At 40.4% G+C, this 17531-nt stretch overlaps 1 protein-coding gene across 2 annotated transcripts; it reads left to right on the top strand.

Annotated features, from left to right (window-relative positions):
* The first annotated feature begins 11876 nt into the window (after positions 1 to 11876).
* snx20 (sorting nexin 20) lies at positions 11877 to 16744 on the top strand. Of its 2 annotated transcripts, none has more exons than XM_084398098.1 (4): positions 11877 to 12009; positions 12665 to 12791; positions 12908 to 13062; positions 15205 to 16744. In XM_084398098.1, exons 2-4 carry the CDS (start codon positions 12689 to 12691, stop codon positions 15871 to 15873), a joined length of 927 nt encoding a protein of 308 aa, XP_084254224.1. In that variant the 5' UTR covers positions 11877 to 12009; positions 12665 to 12688; the 3' UTR covers positions 15874 to 16744. The 2 variants fall into 2 exon arrangements, with proteins under 2 accessions (XP_084254224.1, XP_084254225.1); XM_084398099.1 differs by having other exon boundaries at positions 12911 to 13062; positions 15205 to 16737.
* The last annotated feature ends 787 nt before the right edge of the window (positions 16745 to 17531 follow it).

Raw genomic sequence — 17531 nt, 5'->3', positions numbered from 1 at the left:
CTATATACAGTATATATAGGTTTTGTTATTTTAGTACATCAAGGCAAACAAATGAGACATTTTTGTTTATTTTTTAATGGTTTTAGATAAATGAAAGCTCTAGCATTAAGTTCTGCCAGGAAGACTTAATTGTTACGTCACTCTACTTTTTATCTATCCAATCATATTCCAACACTTGTGGTATATAAGATCGGTACTTACTCATGTTTGAGTTCGCAGATGCTGATGCTTCAATTCACCACCATCCTCCCCACCTCCTCCAATTGAATCCTTCCCTCATCCTCCTCACCACCACCACCAGGATGGTCCCTTCCATACCTCACGGGGGTCGGCTGCGCCCCTGCCTTGATCTTCAGGCAGGATATGCAGAGTCCGGACCCTCAGATTATGAGCTACGGACGGGGCCTACGCCAAAGAACTTTATTGCTTGCTGGGTTTCTAATAAATGGTTAATTGTTACAGTATTTAGTCTCCCGAGTCTTTCTGGTAGAACTGTTATAACCCTGGTTTGAATTCATAAACCAGCTAACATAATTAAAATAGCTTTCATTTTGTCTTGTTTTCCAGTAAAAAAATGTTTTACTTAAAATTAAGTTTTTGCACGTGCAAAAGAACAGTAACAAAGAAAACGTCTCGGGCTCAACCATGCTTCCCTGAGATGGGGAACTCACACTGTGTCCTGCGTCCTAGGACGCTTTGGAGAGCTAACTTCCTAACTAGTCAGCGTGACCGGTGTCTGAAGCACGTGTCTAAATATGACAATGCCATTGGCTGGCAACAGCCCATGACGTCACAACCGGTCAAGTCAAGTCAAGTCACATTTATTTATGTAGCGCTTTTTACAATACAGTTCACAATGCTGAGGGGAATGAATGCCCTATTGGCTGTGACTAAGCACCTGACTCCACGATCTTAACTACTGGAGCCAAAGTTCCCCATCCTACAGGTATGCATCAGCGGGGCTGTCAGTGACATTATTCCCTATGGCCACAACCCAAGCTACACACCCTAACAAGGAAGATCCTGACTTATCTTCCTCCCTTCCCCGCAGGGCCAAAAAATAAGGCTCGGCCCACGGGCAAAACTCAAAGGTTTGGTATTACAATTACAATTGCATTAAGGGAGTACGGCCATGGATACTAAATATTGATCCTGGCCTGTCACTATGAACAATTGGAGCTCTAACGAGTGTAGGCCTCAGCATAACAACTAACTACACTTTAAGCCAAGGTCAGGCATAACGAGGAGGCTCCAGACAGCCATACATCTCGATATTGCTATCTAGGTGGAGCTCTGGGGAGCGGAGGCTTCAGCAGGATGATTCTCTAGAACGAGAGGAGGCCTAGCCATACAACTCGTCTGGGCGGAGCTCTAGAGAGCGGAGGCCTCAGCATGACGACCCTCTAAAACGAGAGGCACTCTACGCTAAAGAAGGCCTCACCAAGGAAGCTCACAGAGAGCCATACAACTCAATGTCACTATCTAGGTGGAGCTCTGGGGAGCAGAGGCCTCAGCATGACAACCCTCTAGTCTAGAATGAGAGGAGGCCTAACTACAGTCTACCTTAAAGACAGCTTCACCATTGGAGGCTCACAGAGAGCTATCCCACTCGATGTCCCTGTCTATTGCGGAATGATTACTGGAGTCAGAACAAGGTCACCACAGGGAGACCCATAACCAGGAAGGTTCTACTCCATGTTCATCCTAGATGTACAATGGGAGCTAACAGAGGGCTAACTAGTATGATTCAGTCTCTAGACTCCAGCACTCAAACTGAGCTCTCAGAGGGCTAACTAGTACCATTGTAAATCCTGTAGTGTGATTCGGTCTCTAGACTCCAGCACTCAAACTGAGCTCTCTCTTGGGGAGTTGGGAACTTTTCTATAAAGGATTCCACTTACACTCAACCATGAAGACAATGCCATCAAGAGGAGCCAGCTAAGTACTAGCTGCGACCGCTCGGAAACAAAAGTCTTCGTAGGATTTCAAGACTCCAAAACACTCCTGAAGGTGCCTTATGACAAGGGAGGGTTCACAAAAAAGCAATGATCTGTTGGATTCTTGAGATTGAAAGACCTCAGGACTGGAGGGCCTTGTGCATGACTAGGAATGTTTTTGCACCTACAGCTGATGACGTGGGTCAGCGGAGGGGAGCAGATCAAACAACAACACCTGCCTGCACTCTCTCTGTAGTTAATTCCTCAGAATTAGGCCTGACACATTAGTAATAAAACAGACCGGAAAGGGAAAGAAATCTTGGCAGACTCTCCCTGTGCCCCACCCACCACCTCCGTGACTGAGCCTGCCTGCCACTATGGCGGCTGCGGGAATCCGAATCGCAGGGTGCAGACACTCATTTCTCATCCATCGAGAGAAAATCAAGCAACAAAGGAGCTTCTCACAGCAACCGCATCACAAAGAGCACGTTAAATTCCCTCGAGAACTGAACATGCTCTGCTCAAATGACAGACTAAATAAAGAATAATGCGAGAACAGTCACAAACACTGTGAGTGCCTTTGACTCCCTTGAGAGTCGAACGTGTTCATGCAAACGTTAACTACTATCAGGTGAGAACAAGGAAGTAAATGCTGCTGACCTGTCTCTTACAGTCAGTCTGCAAATGCATCACAAAGAGCATCTAACAATGAGTGCATTCAGCCCCCTGGAGAACTGAACACTAACACACTCCTTACCCAAACTCATAACACTTTCCCTTAATTCGCAAAAACGTTTTTTTTATTGTCGCTTGAGTTGGTTTTTGACTTGTGCGAAAAAGATTTCATGCAAATAATGGGAGATGGAAACGCATTTGCTGAATAAATTCTGACTTAGCGCACATTGAAACCCGCACGACTGATAGGCTGTTTCCTCATGATGGGAATTCCGGCTCTTTTTAGGGAACAAACTGGATAATTTGGCTCAGCCCAGTAATAAGAGTACTCGTTTGCATGTGTTTCTCATCTTGATTTTATGACAAGATATTAAGGATGATCTTTTCACCACACTGCTCGACCACACATACCACATGCAATGACTGACTATTATGTTAATGTGCATAGCTGTATATACACATCAAAATAACATTCAGTTAGTGACTACTTGACATGTGGCTGAGAAGTGTAGGGAAAGGATAATCATATTATTCTGTCTTGTAATAATATACAAAAAGGGAAAACGGCTCTCAGAAGGGAACCGACTCTCACCGCTCACTTAAAGGAGTCGCCTCAGAGTCGAACGACACATCACTACTGTTTCCGCTGATGGGTGTTTTATATACTGTTGGTTACTAGGTTACCGTAATACCACCGTCGTCCACTCGAGCTAATGGAAACGCACCTAATTCACATTTGTTTTTTGTTTTTTTTTATTGCGAACTTGGAAAAGATTTGCTTCACGTTTGGATGGAAATCCAGCTTATGATACGGAGACACACACTTCCTGAAACTCTTGGCTGTAGCTTTGGATGCCATAGTGATTTCACACGCCTTCACACATTTACGCAAACAAGCGGATCCTGAAGACAAAAGAAATTGATGACGTGTACTACAGGCGCCTTCTTATACTCACAGTCACACCAGTAGTGATGTCACTGTTGCTGGCCAATGATATTCAGTGTGTTTGCATGCACCCTCATAATGCGATTTTAATGGGATTTTGGCATAATTGCGATTAAACTTTACCTCATAAACGCAATACTTCGATCAAACTAATGCAATTAAGCTCATAATCATAGTAACCATAATCACATTAAACTATGTGGCGTACACTGATTTTAATCACAATAAGCAGGCATGTAAACACCTTAATCACATTTTTACCGCTCTGACCAAAGTGCGCATGTGCTCGGTTCTACACGGATGCTGTGTGTTGTTCACACAAATTCATGAATGAACTCTGTGACATTATTCTGAAGTTTTCTCTTCTCCAAGTCGCTAAACTCTGTCAACACAACTCGGTGCGTAGTCTCTGCTTGGTATCTTCATCCAGACAGCGCGAAGAACACAACGTCAGCGTGGGCAAACCTGGCATTGCGATGTTCTTCAGACCGCCGAATAATATCCAGTACGTCGATAAATGTATTTTGAATTTGATGTGAGGAGATTAACATGCATATTGTATGCCTATCTGAGTGTGGCATAAGCATTTATTACATGGCTTGGTTGAATTCCAATGTAGAATGCGGTCTGTTATTTCTTGATAACAATCCGCTGCTAAGTATAACACACCGTTGCCATGAAAAACAGAGCGTTGCTATGGACACAGGATTCTAACCGTAGAGACGGAACGGACTATTTTCTTTAGCGGAAGCAATACAATCGTTTTTAAATCAATAAACTCCTTTTTAAATCAATATTTTGTGTCAAATTATTTATTTATTTGGTGGGTAGCCATGTAATAAGCAGGATAATGTAGAGCGAGGCGGTTGTTATAGCGAATACAACCCCTTCAGGCTGATTCAAGCTCCGCTTCGCGTCGGGGTCCTGATCAGCCTGTCGGGGTTGTATTCGCTATAACAACCGCCTCGCTCTACATTATCCCTTACATAAGCATACGTATTAGCGAATAATCAGAATAATGAAAATTGCATGTAAACTGGAGTGAACAGTTCTGCTCGTGTCATGAAAACTTCTTAGTGACTACTCAATGTTGAGGAGAAATAGAGCAAAGTTTTTCCTCAAGCAGTTTTTCCAAGTTTTGCTTGTATAGAGCTGTCACCGTAATACTGTCATAGTACTGACTAACATCGCTGCTGTCTTCCATATTCACTGAGTGACCAAAGAACTACCGGTATGTACAATTTTTGGAGTGACTCACATTAGTGTAGAATTGTGATGAATGTTGAATTAGAGTGATGTCAATGTCACATGAATTCCAATATGACTGTTCAGACTGAGGTCGCAGTGCAAAACATCCAACCTGTGTCTGATTTAGTGCCATATATGGAAGTGTGCTAAATCAGAATAAAAAAGATCAGTCGAGTCAAATCAGATTATGACAACATTTGCCTGTAGTCTGAAAGTTGTGTTAAGAGACACCTCAATGCATCATGATAAAGGGCCTTTTTAAGAGTATGCATTCATAAATGAGCTGTGTGGACAGCAGAACTCTTCTCTCCTGTGTGCCGTCTAAATCCACACACATCAGCGTCATAATCACCTCAGGTCAGCGCCTCTCCAATACAGGCCACATTAGCATCACGAAACAGGAGGTGACATGATGCTGGGAGGGGGCAAATTGCACCGGGGCATATCTGTCAATGAAATAATGATGTTTGAGTGCTTCTTGACAGGCATGACATGGAAGAGGAACGGATTAAAGGAGTGAGATGTTGATACAAATGTTCAATTAGCCATATGAGGATATTATGTTTTTGGCCAAATTGTGAAAGTCAATGGGGTCCAATTTTTGGCCATCAAATGTTAGCCATTTGAGGGGATCTGTGCTTGAAAGCATATATCATTTTGCACCCCACTGACTCTCATTTTATATACAAAATATCACAAACTCATTTTTGGCTGAGCTATTCCTTTAATATTTCTAGGTTGCATCTAATTTTCACTACCAATGGTTTCCAATGTTTCTTATCCATTAAATATTTTTTTAACTATACGTATTTCCAATGTTTTGTTAGCTGAAGATCAGTACACAACAGCACGACATATTGACTGGACTGTACGTCTATCACTCACCGACTGTTTTATTCAAATCCAATTAAATATGTCGTCTACGGTCTATTGTTACGTTCTTGCCTTAGTCTGGGGTCAAGGACAAATACAATGCATCTCTTTAGAGATAATGTGCTTCCTCCCAGACATATCTCAGAATTATGACCACATATCTCCTGATAATAAAATTTGGCAGGCAATTTTAACAAGACATCCCAACTCAGGAAAATGCATATTTTGTGTTGTCTTGGTCAATTGTCGCAGGCCATCGGCTGCATCCTACAATACAACTCAACACATTTTACCTGATAGGACTTCTAGAGTTCAAGAAAACCTCAAAAGAATTATGCATGTAAACCATCATGCTTTGTCAATGAGAACTGAGCCTCATATCAACATGCCCAGGAGGGACAGTCCAGGTTTTCAAGTGACAAAAGGTGCTTGTAGTTTTCAGGTTGTACCTGGCATTGACAGTAATATATGTGTGGATGATCCTGGCTGCAGGGGCTGATGGGACTCCTGCCTGTCGGAATAAATATCAAGCCCTGTCATTGCGGGCTCATATCATACGCAGCACACCTGATCTCCTCTACTACACAGACGATATTTGCCTCTATATATGTTAATAAAGCATTTTAAAGTGCCCATGGCTACTGCTGACCCGGCTTGTGTGCAACTAGACAGTGTTTGAGAAATCCTTACATTTTTATACTGGTTCACACTAAAGTAGTGTGACTGCCTTTCATTTTCACTTAGCTACCATAGGAATCTTGACTGACATCAAAATTTCCATATTTCTATTTAAATCTCCCGATGCTTTCTTAATACACGTTTCTAGTCTTATTGTAAATGATTCATCAATAGGCTTCATCGTGAAACTCTTGACACTGTGTCAAAATAAACATTGTTTTTGCATTGATTTGCATCGAGACAGTTGCGACAAACAAAGTATTTCATTTGCATTTGCCAGTGCGTTTGCTACTTAACACAGTGTTAACACAGGAAGTCATCCACATCCATTCTTGCATTTCTTCTGCACTTGTTGGTCTATATACAAACGCAACAAGTCAAGTCACCTTTATTTAATATAGCACTTTTTACAATACATTATTACAGGAAAATAATGCAACAAAGTTTGTTTCTAGAAGAAAATAGCGCCTTAGTCCAGCTTAAGTGAATTCAGTTCTTTTTTTTTATGATCAATTTGAATGAAATTTTGTATTGTTTTGATAACAACAATTCTGTTCTTTTAGCTTTTTGAGGTGACAGGTTTGCCAAACTACATTTCCCATGATTCTCTGTGGCAGCAGCGATAAAATACACAGATAAAACATCAGTTACACAGATAATTAATTACTTGAAACTATAAATACTCAACACCGAACTGATTTCAACTGAAAAATTCTTTCTTAGAGCTGCTTTACAGCAGAATTGAATTATTTTTTCATTCTAAACCTGCTTATCTGTATTGTATAAAGTGCTATAAATAAAGGTGGTGGGGGTTTATTGTATAAGTGAAAAAGATAGACTGAAATGCATTTGTGTTTAACGAATAAAACTAGTGTCACCATTATGTTCAGAACACGCACGGTTGCTTCTGATCCCACACTGCACTCTGTTTTATCCCAGAGCCTGAAGAATAGGAAAACCCAAACTAACGGAGCTGTGGAAGGAAACGGGATTGCACGGCGCACTAGAGCGGGACGGTGCTCACAGTGAACTGTACTGAACACACTATACAGTCACACTAATTAGTTCCTGTCTTTTGAGGTAAAGTGCAGGACATTTTTTGAATGGGTTGTGAATGCTGGGCAAATTGCCCACTTTTGATTTTAGCTATGTCATCTGTCCGAATATAAATTGCTACAGCTCCTTTGGATAATTAAAAGTAGCAAACCAGGCTCGTTGGAAAAACGCATTTCTGCAAAATGATATTGCATTGCGTTAACGTGAAATGTACAGTCAGTAGCACTAAAAGCGTGTTCAGTTTAACAAATCAATGTGAACTTACAGTGTTTTATTACGTTAGGTGTTGTAGCCTACATGTAGCAGAAGTTTGGAAATGAAATTTCTGGTGAGTGAGTGGCACTAAAGGGTTAATGCCTATTGCTTTTGAAAACAACAACCCGGGGTCATTGGAAATAAGTGACTTTGCCTACAATTCTGCAAAAATACGAAATATGTATTTATATTTATATTTATACTCCGCTTTTCAGGTGACACAGATTGTTTTAAAGCAGCTTTACAGTCACAACAGGAAAATTACGCATTTCAGTTGTTGTTCAGCTGAAGTCAGTTCAGTGTTGATTCAATTTAATAAATTAGCTAATTTCATCTAAAGCAATTCTGCAAAAAATGATGTCATCGTCCAGCTCAGTTCAGCTCTCGTACAACAGCGTCAGTGCAGTCAGATCGTCACAATCGGTGTCACAATGCAGGAATTACAACAAATACGGTCTTTAAAAAAACCCACAGAAACACTCAGGAGATAACAGGAATAATAATAGCCTACAGTACAACCACGTAAAACAACAACACAGAACAATGACTAGAGGAAACTAAGGGTTTAAATACACAGAGTAATCAACAGAACTAAGAACAGGTGAGGAACTAATGAGTAACTATGGAAACCAATAATGACCAGGAACACAAGTAAAACGGGAATATGGAAAACAAAACCAAAACACAACGAAACTAAACAGACTGAGGGACTGTTTAAAGCGCAAAACATTTTATGCGTTTGGCCATTCGTTTACACGACGATGGCGTTTTGGGTGCCTGAAAACGCAAACTTTTGAAAACGGTCTCAGTGTAAACAACAAAAACGTGAAACTGTGAAAACGATGACGTCATGCACATGCGCATTACGTGTGTTTCATCGCCATCTTTTCGCAGATCCATGTGAATGGGGATCGTTTTGACAATGGTGTCGTCTGTGCGTGGAAAACCGAAAGGAAAACCTTTTTAAGCATATTGTTCGTGTAAACGTACCCTGACAACCAGATCAAAATAATTTTTTGGGGGGGAAATTTTGCAGTATTTTTAAATGATTTATCTGTGCACATCAATATATATATAAAAAAATGTATAATAATAATTCATGTGCCCTCGCAATCAAAACAACATCTCTTCTCTAATGATGTGTTTTTTGGTGCGAGGGCGGGGCAACCTGTCACTCACATGAGATCCACCAATAGCAAACCACCATATCCAATCAATCCCCATGAACAAAATCAAGTCCTGTCCTACTTTTGTTCCTCATTCGAGTAGCCGTATCCCTTAGATGTCATGACTGAAACACTTCCCTGATGGTAATATAAATATGTTAATTCATTTCACTTTGCATTTGCGATCTTCTCTCAAGGCTATTCATCTCTTTATAGTGTTTTGATGGGCAGATAAAGCTATACATCATCCTCCTGTCATTTTTTGAAGCCAAATATTAATCAGTTTTCCTGGCATGAACTGTGTGACATAAAATGGTCCAGCTGTGATATTTTCTGTGACCTGCGCCAGCTGGACCGATATACACGTATTTATTTATTTTCAGGGACATATATGTCCATGCCTGAAGCAGACAGCACATGTTAATGCAACAAAGCATCAAAATTCATTAATGCCGTGAAGAAAAATCGTATCAGCGTGACACATTGGCATATAGTCATGTATATCAGCTCAGATCATAAATTAGCTGCACATTCATTTAACCTTGAAGAGACTTTTAAGCGTGTTTGTATGCCCATGCACTCGGACTGCATATCTAATTTAATTTTTAGTGAACAATAGCTAAGTTTAGGCCAAAAAGAAGTTTATTACAAATAAATAATAATTCAGTATAATGAAACTATTGTTTAAGCGTCTCAATACTTGTATGAAAACTGTACATTTCAAATGACACATCTGATTAACATCCCATCTCCAGTGAACCTCTGAGAGCCACAATGACGCAGTTTAACTTCTCCCAGCTGGACCGCGCTGATCCCAGACCACCCCGGACGAACAAAACACGACTTATGCTGCGAACAATACAATATGTATGTATCAAAACTAATAAATAGATACCAAGGCTCAGCCTGGCACGTCAGACACAATGGGGTGTATTAAAATAACTGGCTTGATGTCATTGTTCTCCGGCAGTGTGGGGTTTATGTGTTTATGCCTGTATGAATGAGACGGGCTGGAGATCACAGAGCTGTCCTTGTCCCATACAGTGATGAGCCTTTCAGACGCCCGTCCAGCCTCACAATCTGCCCTGTATCGCACACACTCGTCGAGACACAACCCTGATCTGATGGAAAACAACCTTTCAAAAACATCCATCACGCAAACCCAAAATACAGTACGTGACTTTCTGGAAACTAAAGTCACGCTTAACAACAATAACAAATAATCCTACAAGAGTGTGTCTTCGAAATAATTTCACTTTTTGGTGATTTTTGGTAGATGTGTGTGCAGATTTAAGGCCAGTTCACACAAAGCACCATAACAATAAAGTTTAAAAATCGTTTTAACTCTAAAGATACGATAACTGTAACGGTAATTATTTGTTAGTGTCCACACCAAAGACAGTGACTGTCTGTTTATTCTAACTGTTGTTAGATAAAATGTGGTTGTTTTTCACAGTCATCACAGGGAATAATACGGCAAGAACAACACACATTTATTATGCGCGGGTCTATGAATATGCAAATGAGCCCCGCCTCCACTCACTCACTCAGCTCAGGGATCCACTCGTTGACGATCACACGTTGATCTGATTGGTTACAAGGTAGTTTGTGACATCAGAAACACCAGCGATTTCAAAGCGTGTTTTTGAGACTGTCTTTGGTTCACTGCAGTTTTAAGGAGAAAATACTCAGCAATGGTGTCGACTTATGAATTTGCACATGGTTTGTCTTAAAGCTACACTGTATAGGATTTTCTCCCATCTAGCGGTGAAGTTGTTTATGACTACCAACTGAATATTACTTTCTAGCCCCTCCCATTCCGAGGGCGTTTTAACTCCTACGGTGGCCGTATTATTTCAAATCTGCCGGCAGTCGCGAGTCATGAGTAATCTCCCCCTCGCATTCGTCACGGTGTCACTGAGTGTCAAAACGCGAAAGGCGAAGCTTGAATTTCCAGGTATGTCCCTCTTTGGCTAATGTATTTTCAAGATGGAGGCGCAACATGGCTGCCGCCATTTGAGCGGCTCGCTCGCATGTATTATAAATGGCAGATTCTACGCTTACGAGAATACTTGATTAGTTGGTAGAAGTAATTACAGATTAATGAGCACATATCATTTTGAAAGAACACTTTGTTGTGTTTTTTGCTAAGAATCAACTTACACAGTGTAGCTTTAAAGCACATTAAAAACACCACAAAGACATATAAACAACATTAAAAGCTGGATTTTCACGATACCACTCAATGCACAACATTGATACATATCAGCCAAAAAAGAGTATTTATGAGTCAAACCCGCTTCAAAAATAACCTTTGACCCCAAATGCAAATTCTTATTTGATATTTTGTTGCCAGTGCTATTTTATATTGTTTCTAATAGTATGTATTAATTTTTTGAATTAGCTTTTATTTTAAAGTAGCCTATATTTAGTTTTAGTAATTTTGTTCATTTTTATTTTTTTCCAACATCTAGCTTTATTTCTATCTTTATTTCCGCTGTAGTTTTAGTAATTTTAGTACTTCACCTTCAAACTTATTTTATTCCAGGTATAAGGCAACATTTTGTTGAATGCAACATGTTATTTTGATCTTAAATGTGCTTTATTTCAATTTGTAACAAGTTTTAGACACAGTTAGCAGAAACACCACTGTTGCATGACAAGTCTTTTAGTAGGAAATGGCTTTTAAATCCATAATGTTAACTGGCATTTGCTCATTTAAATGCATTCTGTGAATAAAATAAGTATATAGACCATCACCATCCAGAACAGCCTGCCATTTACTTGACCATAATTTAACTGAACAGCACCATCTATTGGAAACATATAATACAAATACAAAGATTCACTCAGTGTTTGCTCTGCTGGTGGTGTAACAGTGTGGGGAAGATGTAACATTAGGTTCCTTATTTAAATGTTACCAGACACATATCAGTCACTAGAGTTCTGCACGGCTGAGTGTAGATGAACTGCATGAACACCAGTGATAATGTGTTCAACATACAATGTGAGGAAAAATGACACTCCCTCTTTCAGGTTTCACTTCCTCAAGAACAAAGTTCAGCTTCATTCTTTTACATGAACAACAGAAAGAGAAAACATGAAAATGATCACTTCTGGAAACACAACAGAGCACTTTTAGCATTTGCTGATTACTGGAACTCTGTTTGCACAGGTGGGTCAATATTTTCTCTTTATTTTCTGTGTTTTGTGCTGTAGATGATAAACCACATGACCAGAGCAATGTCAGATTCTCAATCTTCTGTAACCTGAACAACATCAGTCTTCTCAGCACGTGTGTGAGCCGTTTCCTTCAGAGGTTCATTAATAGCTGTATTTCCTGGGGAAGTGTGCCTTTACTTCCCCTGCATGCATGGGATATACATCTGATGTTGTGTCATTTTGGGATCCAATAACTTATACTTTTTTTTTTTCCATTACAATTTTTCTTCCATCAGAACGCACCACTATAGAAGCTTTCGTGCATGTGTACGTGCAAAGCATCATGAAATGTTTTCCTTTACTCAGTTTTGTACGCTAGTGTAAAATCTGCTAGTCTGGTAAAGTCGGAAGGAGAAGTAACACACTTTCTACAGGAAATACTCAGTTCCACAATCATTCTTTTTATTTTATTTTTTGCCTTACAAGAAGAGATTGGATGCTAAGATATGTCAATGGGGTAAGTTGAGCCAATACATATGCATATACATATATTCATCATCCAAAAACCTTCAGGTCAGAAATGGATCCGCCTCATCTTCCATGCTTATGTAATGTGAAATGATGACTCGATGCGAGTTGTGGTAATAACCTGTTAAATTCCTTTGCAGAAAGCTAAATTAAAGCACATTGTTATGGAGGAAGAACTAGAACCACATGACACCATGACAGCGACTGCAAAAGAAACAGTTTCGTCAGAGCAATCCTCGCCACAGCAGGAGCCATTCTTCAATAATGGTCAGTTTGAGTCGATCTGTGTTCAGTAACGGTGAGATAATGAGAGCAGCATCTGAGTGTGTGTGTGTGTGTGTGTTGTGGCATCACAACTGTGTTGATTTCATGTGTCCTGGCAGCAGAAGAGGCTGATGTGGGCTTTAGCGCCTCCTGTCTGACCACAGCAGAACTGCAGCAACACTGGAGAGCCGTGAAGCAGGAGTACAGGAGCGTCAAGCTGCACTTCGACATCCCCAGCGCCCGCATCAGAGAGCAACTCGTCTCCAAATACGTGGTATATCAACGCTTATAATAACTATACAGGTTAAATCGAACTTTAGTTGCTATTTTTGTAATTACGACTTCATAATTTCCTTATTTTATATATTTTTTGTATCGTAATGTAATAGCTTGCTCTGCTGCTTAAACGACTTTCCTTTTTGCCTGACGTCAGCAAGACCTCGTATTTTTTAACCGCTCCCCTTTTCCACGTTTCACTTAAAGCGGGGCTCAGTAGTTTCGGAATTTTTCGCTGTATTCTCGCTTTTTGCTCACAGGTTTCTCTCTAGAGCTCCCCCCACAGCTTCGGAATAGATATTTGACAACACTGTTGTGAAAACTCGTTGGCGATTCTCAGACACCAGAGGCTAGTAGATCAACGACATCAAAGCAGATGGGACATTCTTTAAAACGTCTTCTTCATTCGGGTTCGGACAGCATGAGGGAGCGCAATAATGACAGCATTTTAGCAGATTTCTTTTGGCCGTAAAGCAATTGTTTACATCGCGAGACCTGATATCACGCGATACTTCCTGATGGCGGCCCGCCGGCCCAAAGTTGCAAGTGCGTATTTTACGCTCACGGGCACCAGGGGGGTGCGAAACGACCACCATTCAACCCCAACTAAGTAATATAACCATTCCAATGACTCTGAAGCTGTTCAGTTAACAGTTAAAAAAGTTACTTAGATCACCTTTAATAATCAAAGAAAGTGCTGCATTTTACATCCAAATTCATTTGTTTTGGAAAAAGGATGGTCAATATGAAAGTGTTTCCGCCACAGAATAAAAATAAAATAAAATAAAAAACCTCTCGCAATCTCGACTTTTTCCCTGCAATTGACGAATCTCACAATTCTTAGAAAAAAGTCAGATTTGTGAGATATAAGCTTGCGAATGTGAGAAAAAGTCAGAACTCTGAGACATAAACTCTCAATTTCGAAATCACAACTGAGTGATATAAACTGGTAATTGCGAGAGAAAAAAAGTCTGAATTGTGAGATAAAAAGTCACAATTACCTTTTATTTTTTCTTAATCCATGGTGGAAACAAGCTCCCGTAGATCACCACCCAGCAAACAGAGAACATTCAGCCAACATTAGTGTATGGTTCTTATTTTATTATTATTTTTGGAAACCTAAAGGAAATATAAAGGGCAGTGTTGTAGTCGAGACCAGCTCATCTGAGTCCAGGCCCGAGACTAGGACGGTCTGACTGATTCAGGCAATGTAAATCAGTGTGTTTTGGGGTGAATGAAGCCTGGTCACTCTTCATGTCACACGAATCTCCACAGCTCTGCTCTAGAGACACGATAACACAGAGCAGATCACATGAGCAAGTCGGAACAGACAACAAAACTTATCCACAGTGTTATAGTGTTTCAGACTCGGTCTCAAGTCAAGGCGGAGTCAGTGACTAAACCAAGACTATGAAAACATGGTCCTGGACTCAAGACTCAAGTCCGGTCCCAAGTGCTACAACACTGCCTTATGCCTGATACAGACTGTGCGATTTCAGCAATCCAATAAGATCATTACAAATCACACTGGGATCTAATAAAGTCTGGGTGCGACATGTATGTAGACTGTACGATGATGACACTATTGAATCGTAGGCTACGACGCAAGTTAATATAGAAGAATAAAACGTCACAAGCATGTGCTAGTGGTAAACAAATAGAGCAAGATGAATCGCACTTTAGCAAATGTGGTTTTTATGTGCGCTGAAAAAAGAGAATATGGTGCTGTCATGGTTTGGGAAAAGAGACTAACTTGGCAAGCCAATTTTGCAAATGGAGCTGCGGGAAAGTAGTTTTAAGCTTTAGCGCCGTGTCACGTTGATCAATACGCCATTTCATGTTGCATTTTGATTGGCTAGTAGCAGCAAACACACTGTGACATCATGCTAAATTCATGACACTGTCAGAAAATCATTGCAGGCTATCTTTGGTCAACAACGGGCGTCTTTGACCCTCTCTCACTGTACGACATAGGAGTTTAGGAGCCACAGAAATCACCACGACTGGTCATCTTTCATCTGGGACAGCCCAAAATCGTACAATGTCATTAGGCATAAGGATCCAAAAATGTTTAGCTGTACATGTCTTTACAACCAGCAATGCTATAGGTCTACGTTCACGGCTGATTTCTGTCCTTCAGGTGTACCAGATTGTGGTGATCCGCTCGGGAAGCTACGACTGTGAGCGTGTGGCCATCGAGAGGCGCTACTCGGACTTCCTCCACCTTCATCAGGAGCTCCTGCTGGACTTCAATGAGGAAATGGAGGACATCGTGATGCCCAGGAAGAAAATGACGGGCAACTTCTCCGAGGAGAACATCGCCGAGCGGCGCGTGGCCCTCAGAGACTATCTCACTCAGCTCTACTCCCTCCGGATTGTCCGGAAATCCCATGCGTTCCAGGCGTTCTTCACTCATCAGGAACTTAAAGCTGCATACAACCTCCTGCGCGGGGGTCGCTTTTCCCGAGCGCTCGAGGACCTCCAGGCGGCGCTAATACTTCAGGAGAAACTGTCTTCTCACAACCCTACTTTGGTGATACCAACCTTGTGCGCCATACTGGTGTGCCAACGGGATCTAGAGGACTTCGACGCAGCATTTCAGACTGGCAGAAGAGCTCTTCCCACAGTGAGGCGCTACGAGCTCCGGCAGTATCACGGGCCCCTGCTGGAGGCTCTCGTTGATTTGGGCTACAGTCTTGAGTTGCCCGTGGCCCAGTTACAGGACGAGCTGACCAGAGTTCGAGACGCCCCACACGGGCAGGCGTCACTGGTGTCCCTTAAAGAACTGGTGGTGCAAGAGTTTGTATAATCAGTGACATTATAAGTGTTTATAAACATTATTTGAACAAATCGCCTAATGAGTGTAAAGTCCCACAGACTTACACTGTAGGAAAGACTTGAGCTATATCTAAAGACCAGAATTTCATAGAGACTTGGGGTGGGCTCTTTTGACTCGGGCCAGAAAGCACCCACACAGAACACCCTAGCAACTGCATAGCAACAATGCGCTTTCTGTGTACATACATGTTTTTACATTGTATTTAAGGTAACACTTTATTTTACAGTGTCCTTGTTACATATGTTACATGCACGTACCATAGTAATAACAATAAATTATGCATAATTACATGCAATTAACCCTCAACCAAATCCAAATCCTAATCCTACCCTAACCCTATACTAAGTACATGTTGTTGCTTAATATTACTCAGTACTTAAATATATAATTACACTGTAACAATGACACCTTAAAATAAAGTGTAACCGTGCTTAAATACCTGCATATAATTACATATTATGTAATTAATTCCTGTAATTACATCTATAATTACACTATTGACCCTGCCTTACACCTTTACCCACCCACAAGGCTACCCATACCAAACAGCACAGGTGTTTTGCAATACAACATCAACACAATAAGTACATTGTACTTATTTTTGATGTAAGTACATAGTAGTTAAAGACACCTGATATAAAGTGTGACTGGCCATATTTGTATTATTTCATATGTAAGTTTCTCTGCAAACCTTTTCCATTTATCTTGGATGACGGAGAAAATGAAAAGTCTGTGGTTTACTTTCACAAGTTAGTCTGAATTGCTTTCACCAATTGTGAACATTTCATTCCAGTGTTGTTATTGTTAACTAAAACGAATAAAAATCATTTTCTCCTAATTGAAATAAAGCTGAATTAAATTAAAATATACATATTAGATAAAACGATTTTTTTTAATTAATTTTTTATTCTAAATGTTGCCAATGCAACTAACTGAAATAAAATAAGTTTAACTTAAAGCTACAATATGTAATTTTTCGTCGCCAGAGGTCGCATTCTCAAAACAATAACCCAGGCGAAGCTTGATGACGCTGTGAAGGAGAGTGGAGCGATGGGAGATGTTGTTTTCCCCATCCAGAGATATATGGTATATTTCGTATAATTTACAAATCATGTTCACGAATGAGGTAATAAATTTGTTTTGTTTTTACCTATTAGTTTGATCACACTATTTAATGTCATCGTAATGAATTAGCTGCAAGGAACGTGAAATGTAATGCTATATGAGCCTGTAACTGATATGTGACTCTTTGTCAAATGATTTCGTGGGTTAATGCTGTGCAGTTTTACACACTTAAAAACAATCGTACTAAAAGTAAATTTGAACGAAACCACAGTATTTGCAAGTAATGGTTAAATATTTTTGTTTCAAAACAGACTGTAACCTATTTAATTTCACTGCCATAGACTTGGTCACCAGACTTGATAAAAAGTGTTACTGAAGTACAAACAAGGTGCAATATAACTGTATCTGTACAAAATATATTTGCTTACCTGCCTATTAAAACACATGCGAGAGCAAAGTCTCTGTCAAGTCCAAGTTGGTTGCAAAGCTCTCTCCATCCTGAAAACGCCATGCCGATATTGATCCTTGTTTTATTTCTCTGTTATCCCAAAGCCTGCTTGCCT

This window comes from Rutilus rutilus, assembly GCF_951802725.1.
Source record: "Rutilus rutilus genome assembly, chromosome: 23".
Classification (NCBI taxonomy): domain Eukaryota; kingdom Metazoa; phylum Chordata; class Actinopteri; order Cypriniformes; family Leuciscidae; genus Rutilus; species Rutilus rutilus.
Note: the sequence above shows the minus strand (reverse complement) of the source record. Positions and strands in the feature narration are given on the sequence as shown.

Coding starts and splice junctions, on each gene's coding strand:
- snx20 (XM_084398098.1), top strand. CDS start 12,689: ATGGAGGAAGAACTAGAACCACATGACACCATGACAGCGACTGCAAAA. Junction 12,792..12,907: donor GGAGCCATTCTTCAATAATG/GTCAGTTTGAGT, acceptor GTGTCCTGGCAG/CAGAAGAGGCTGATGTGGGC. Junction 13,063..15,204: donor AACTCGTCTCCAAATACGTG/GTATATCAACGC, acceptor TCTGTCCTTCAG/GTGTACCAGATTGTGGTGAT.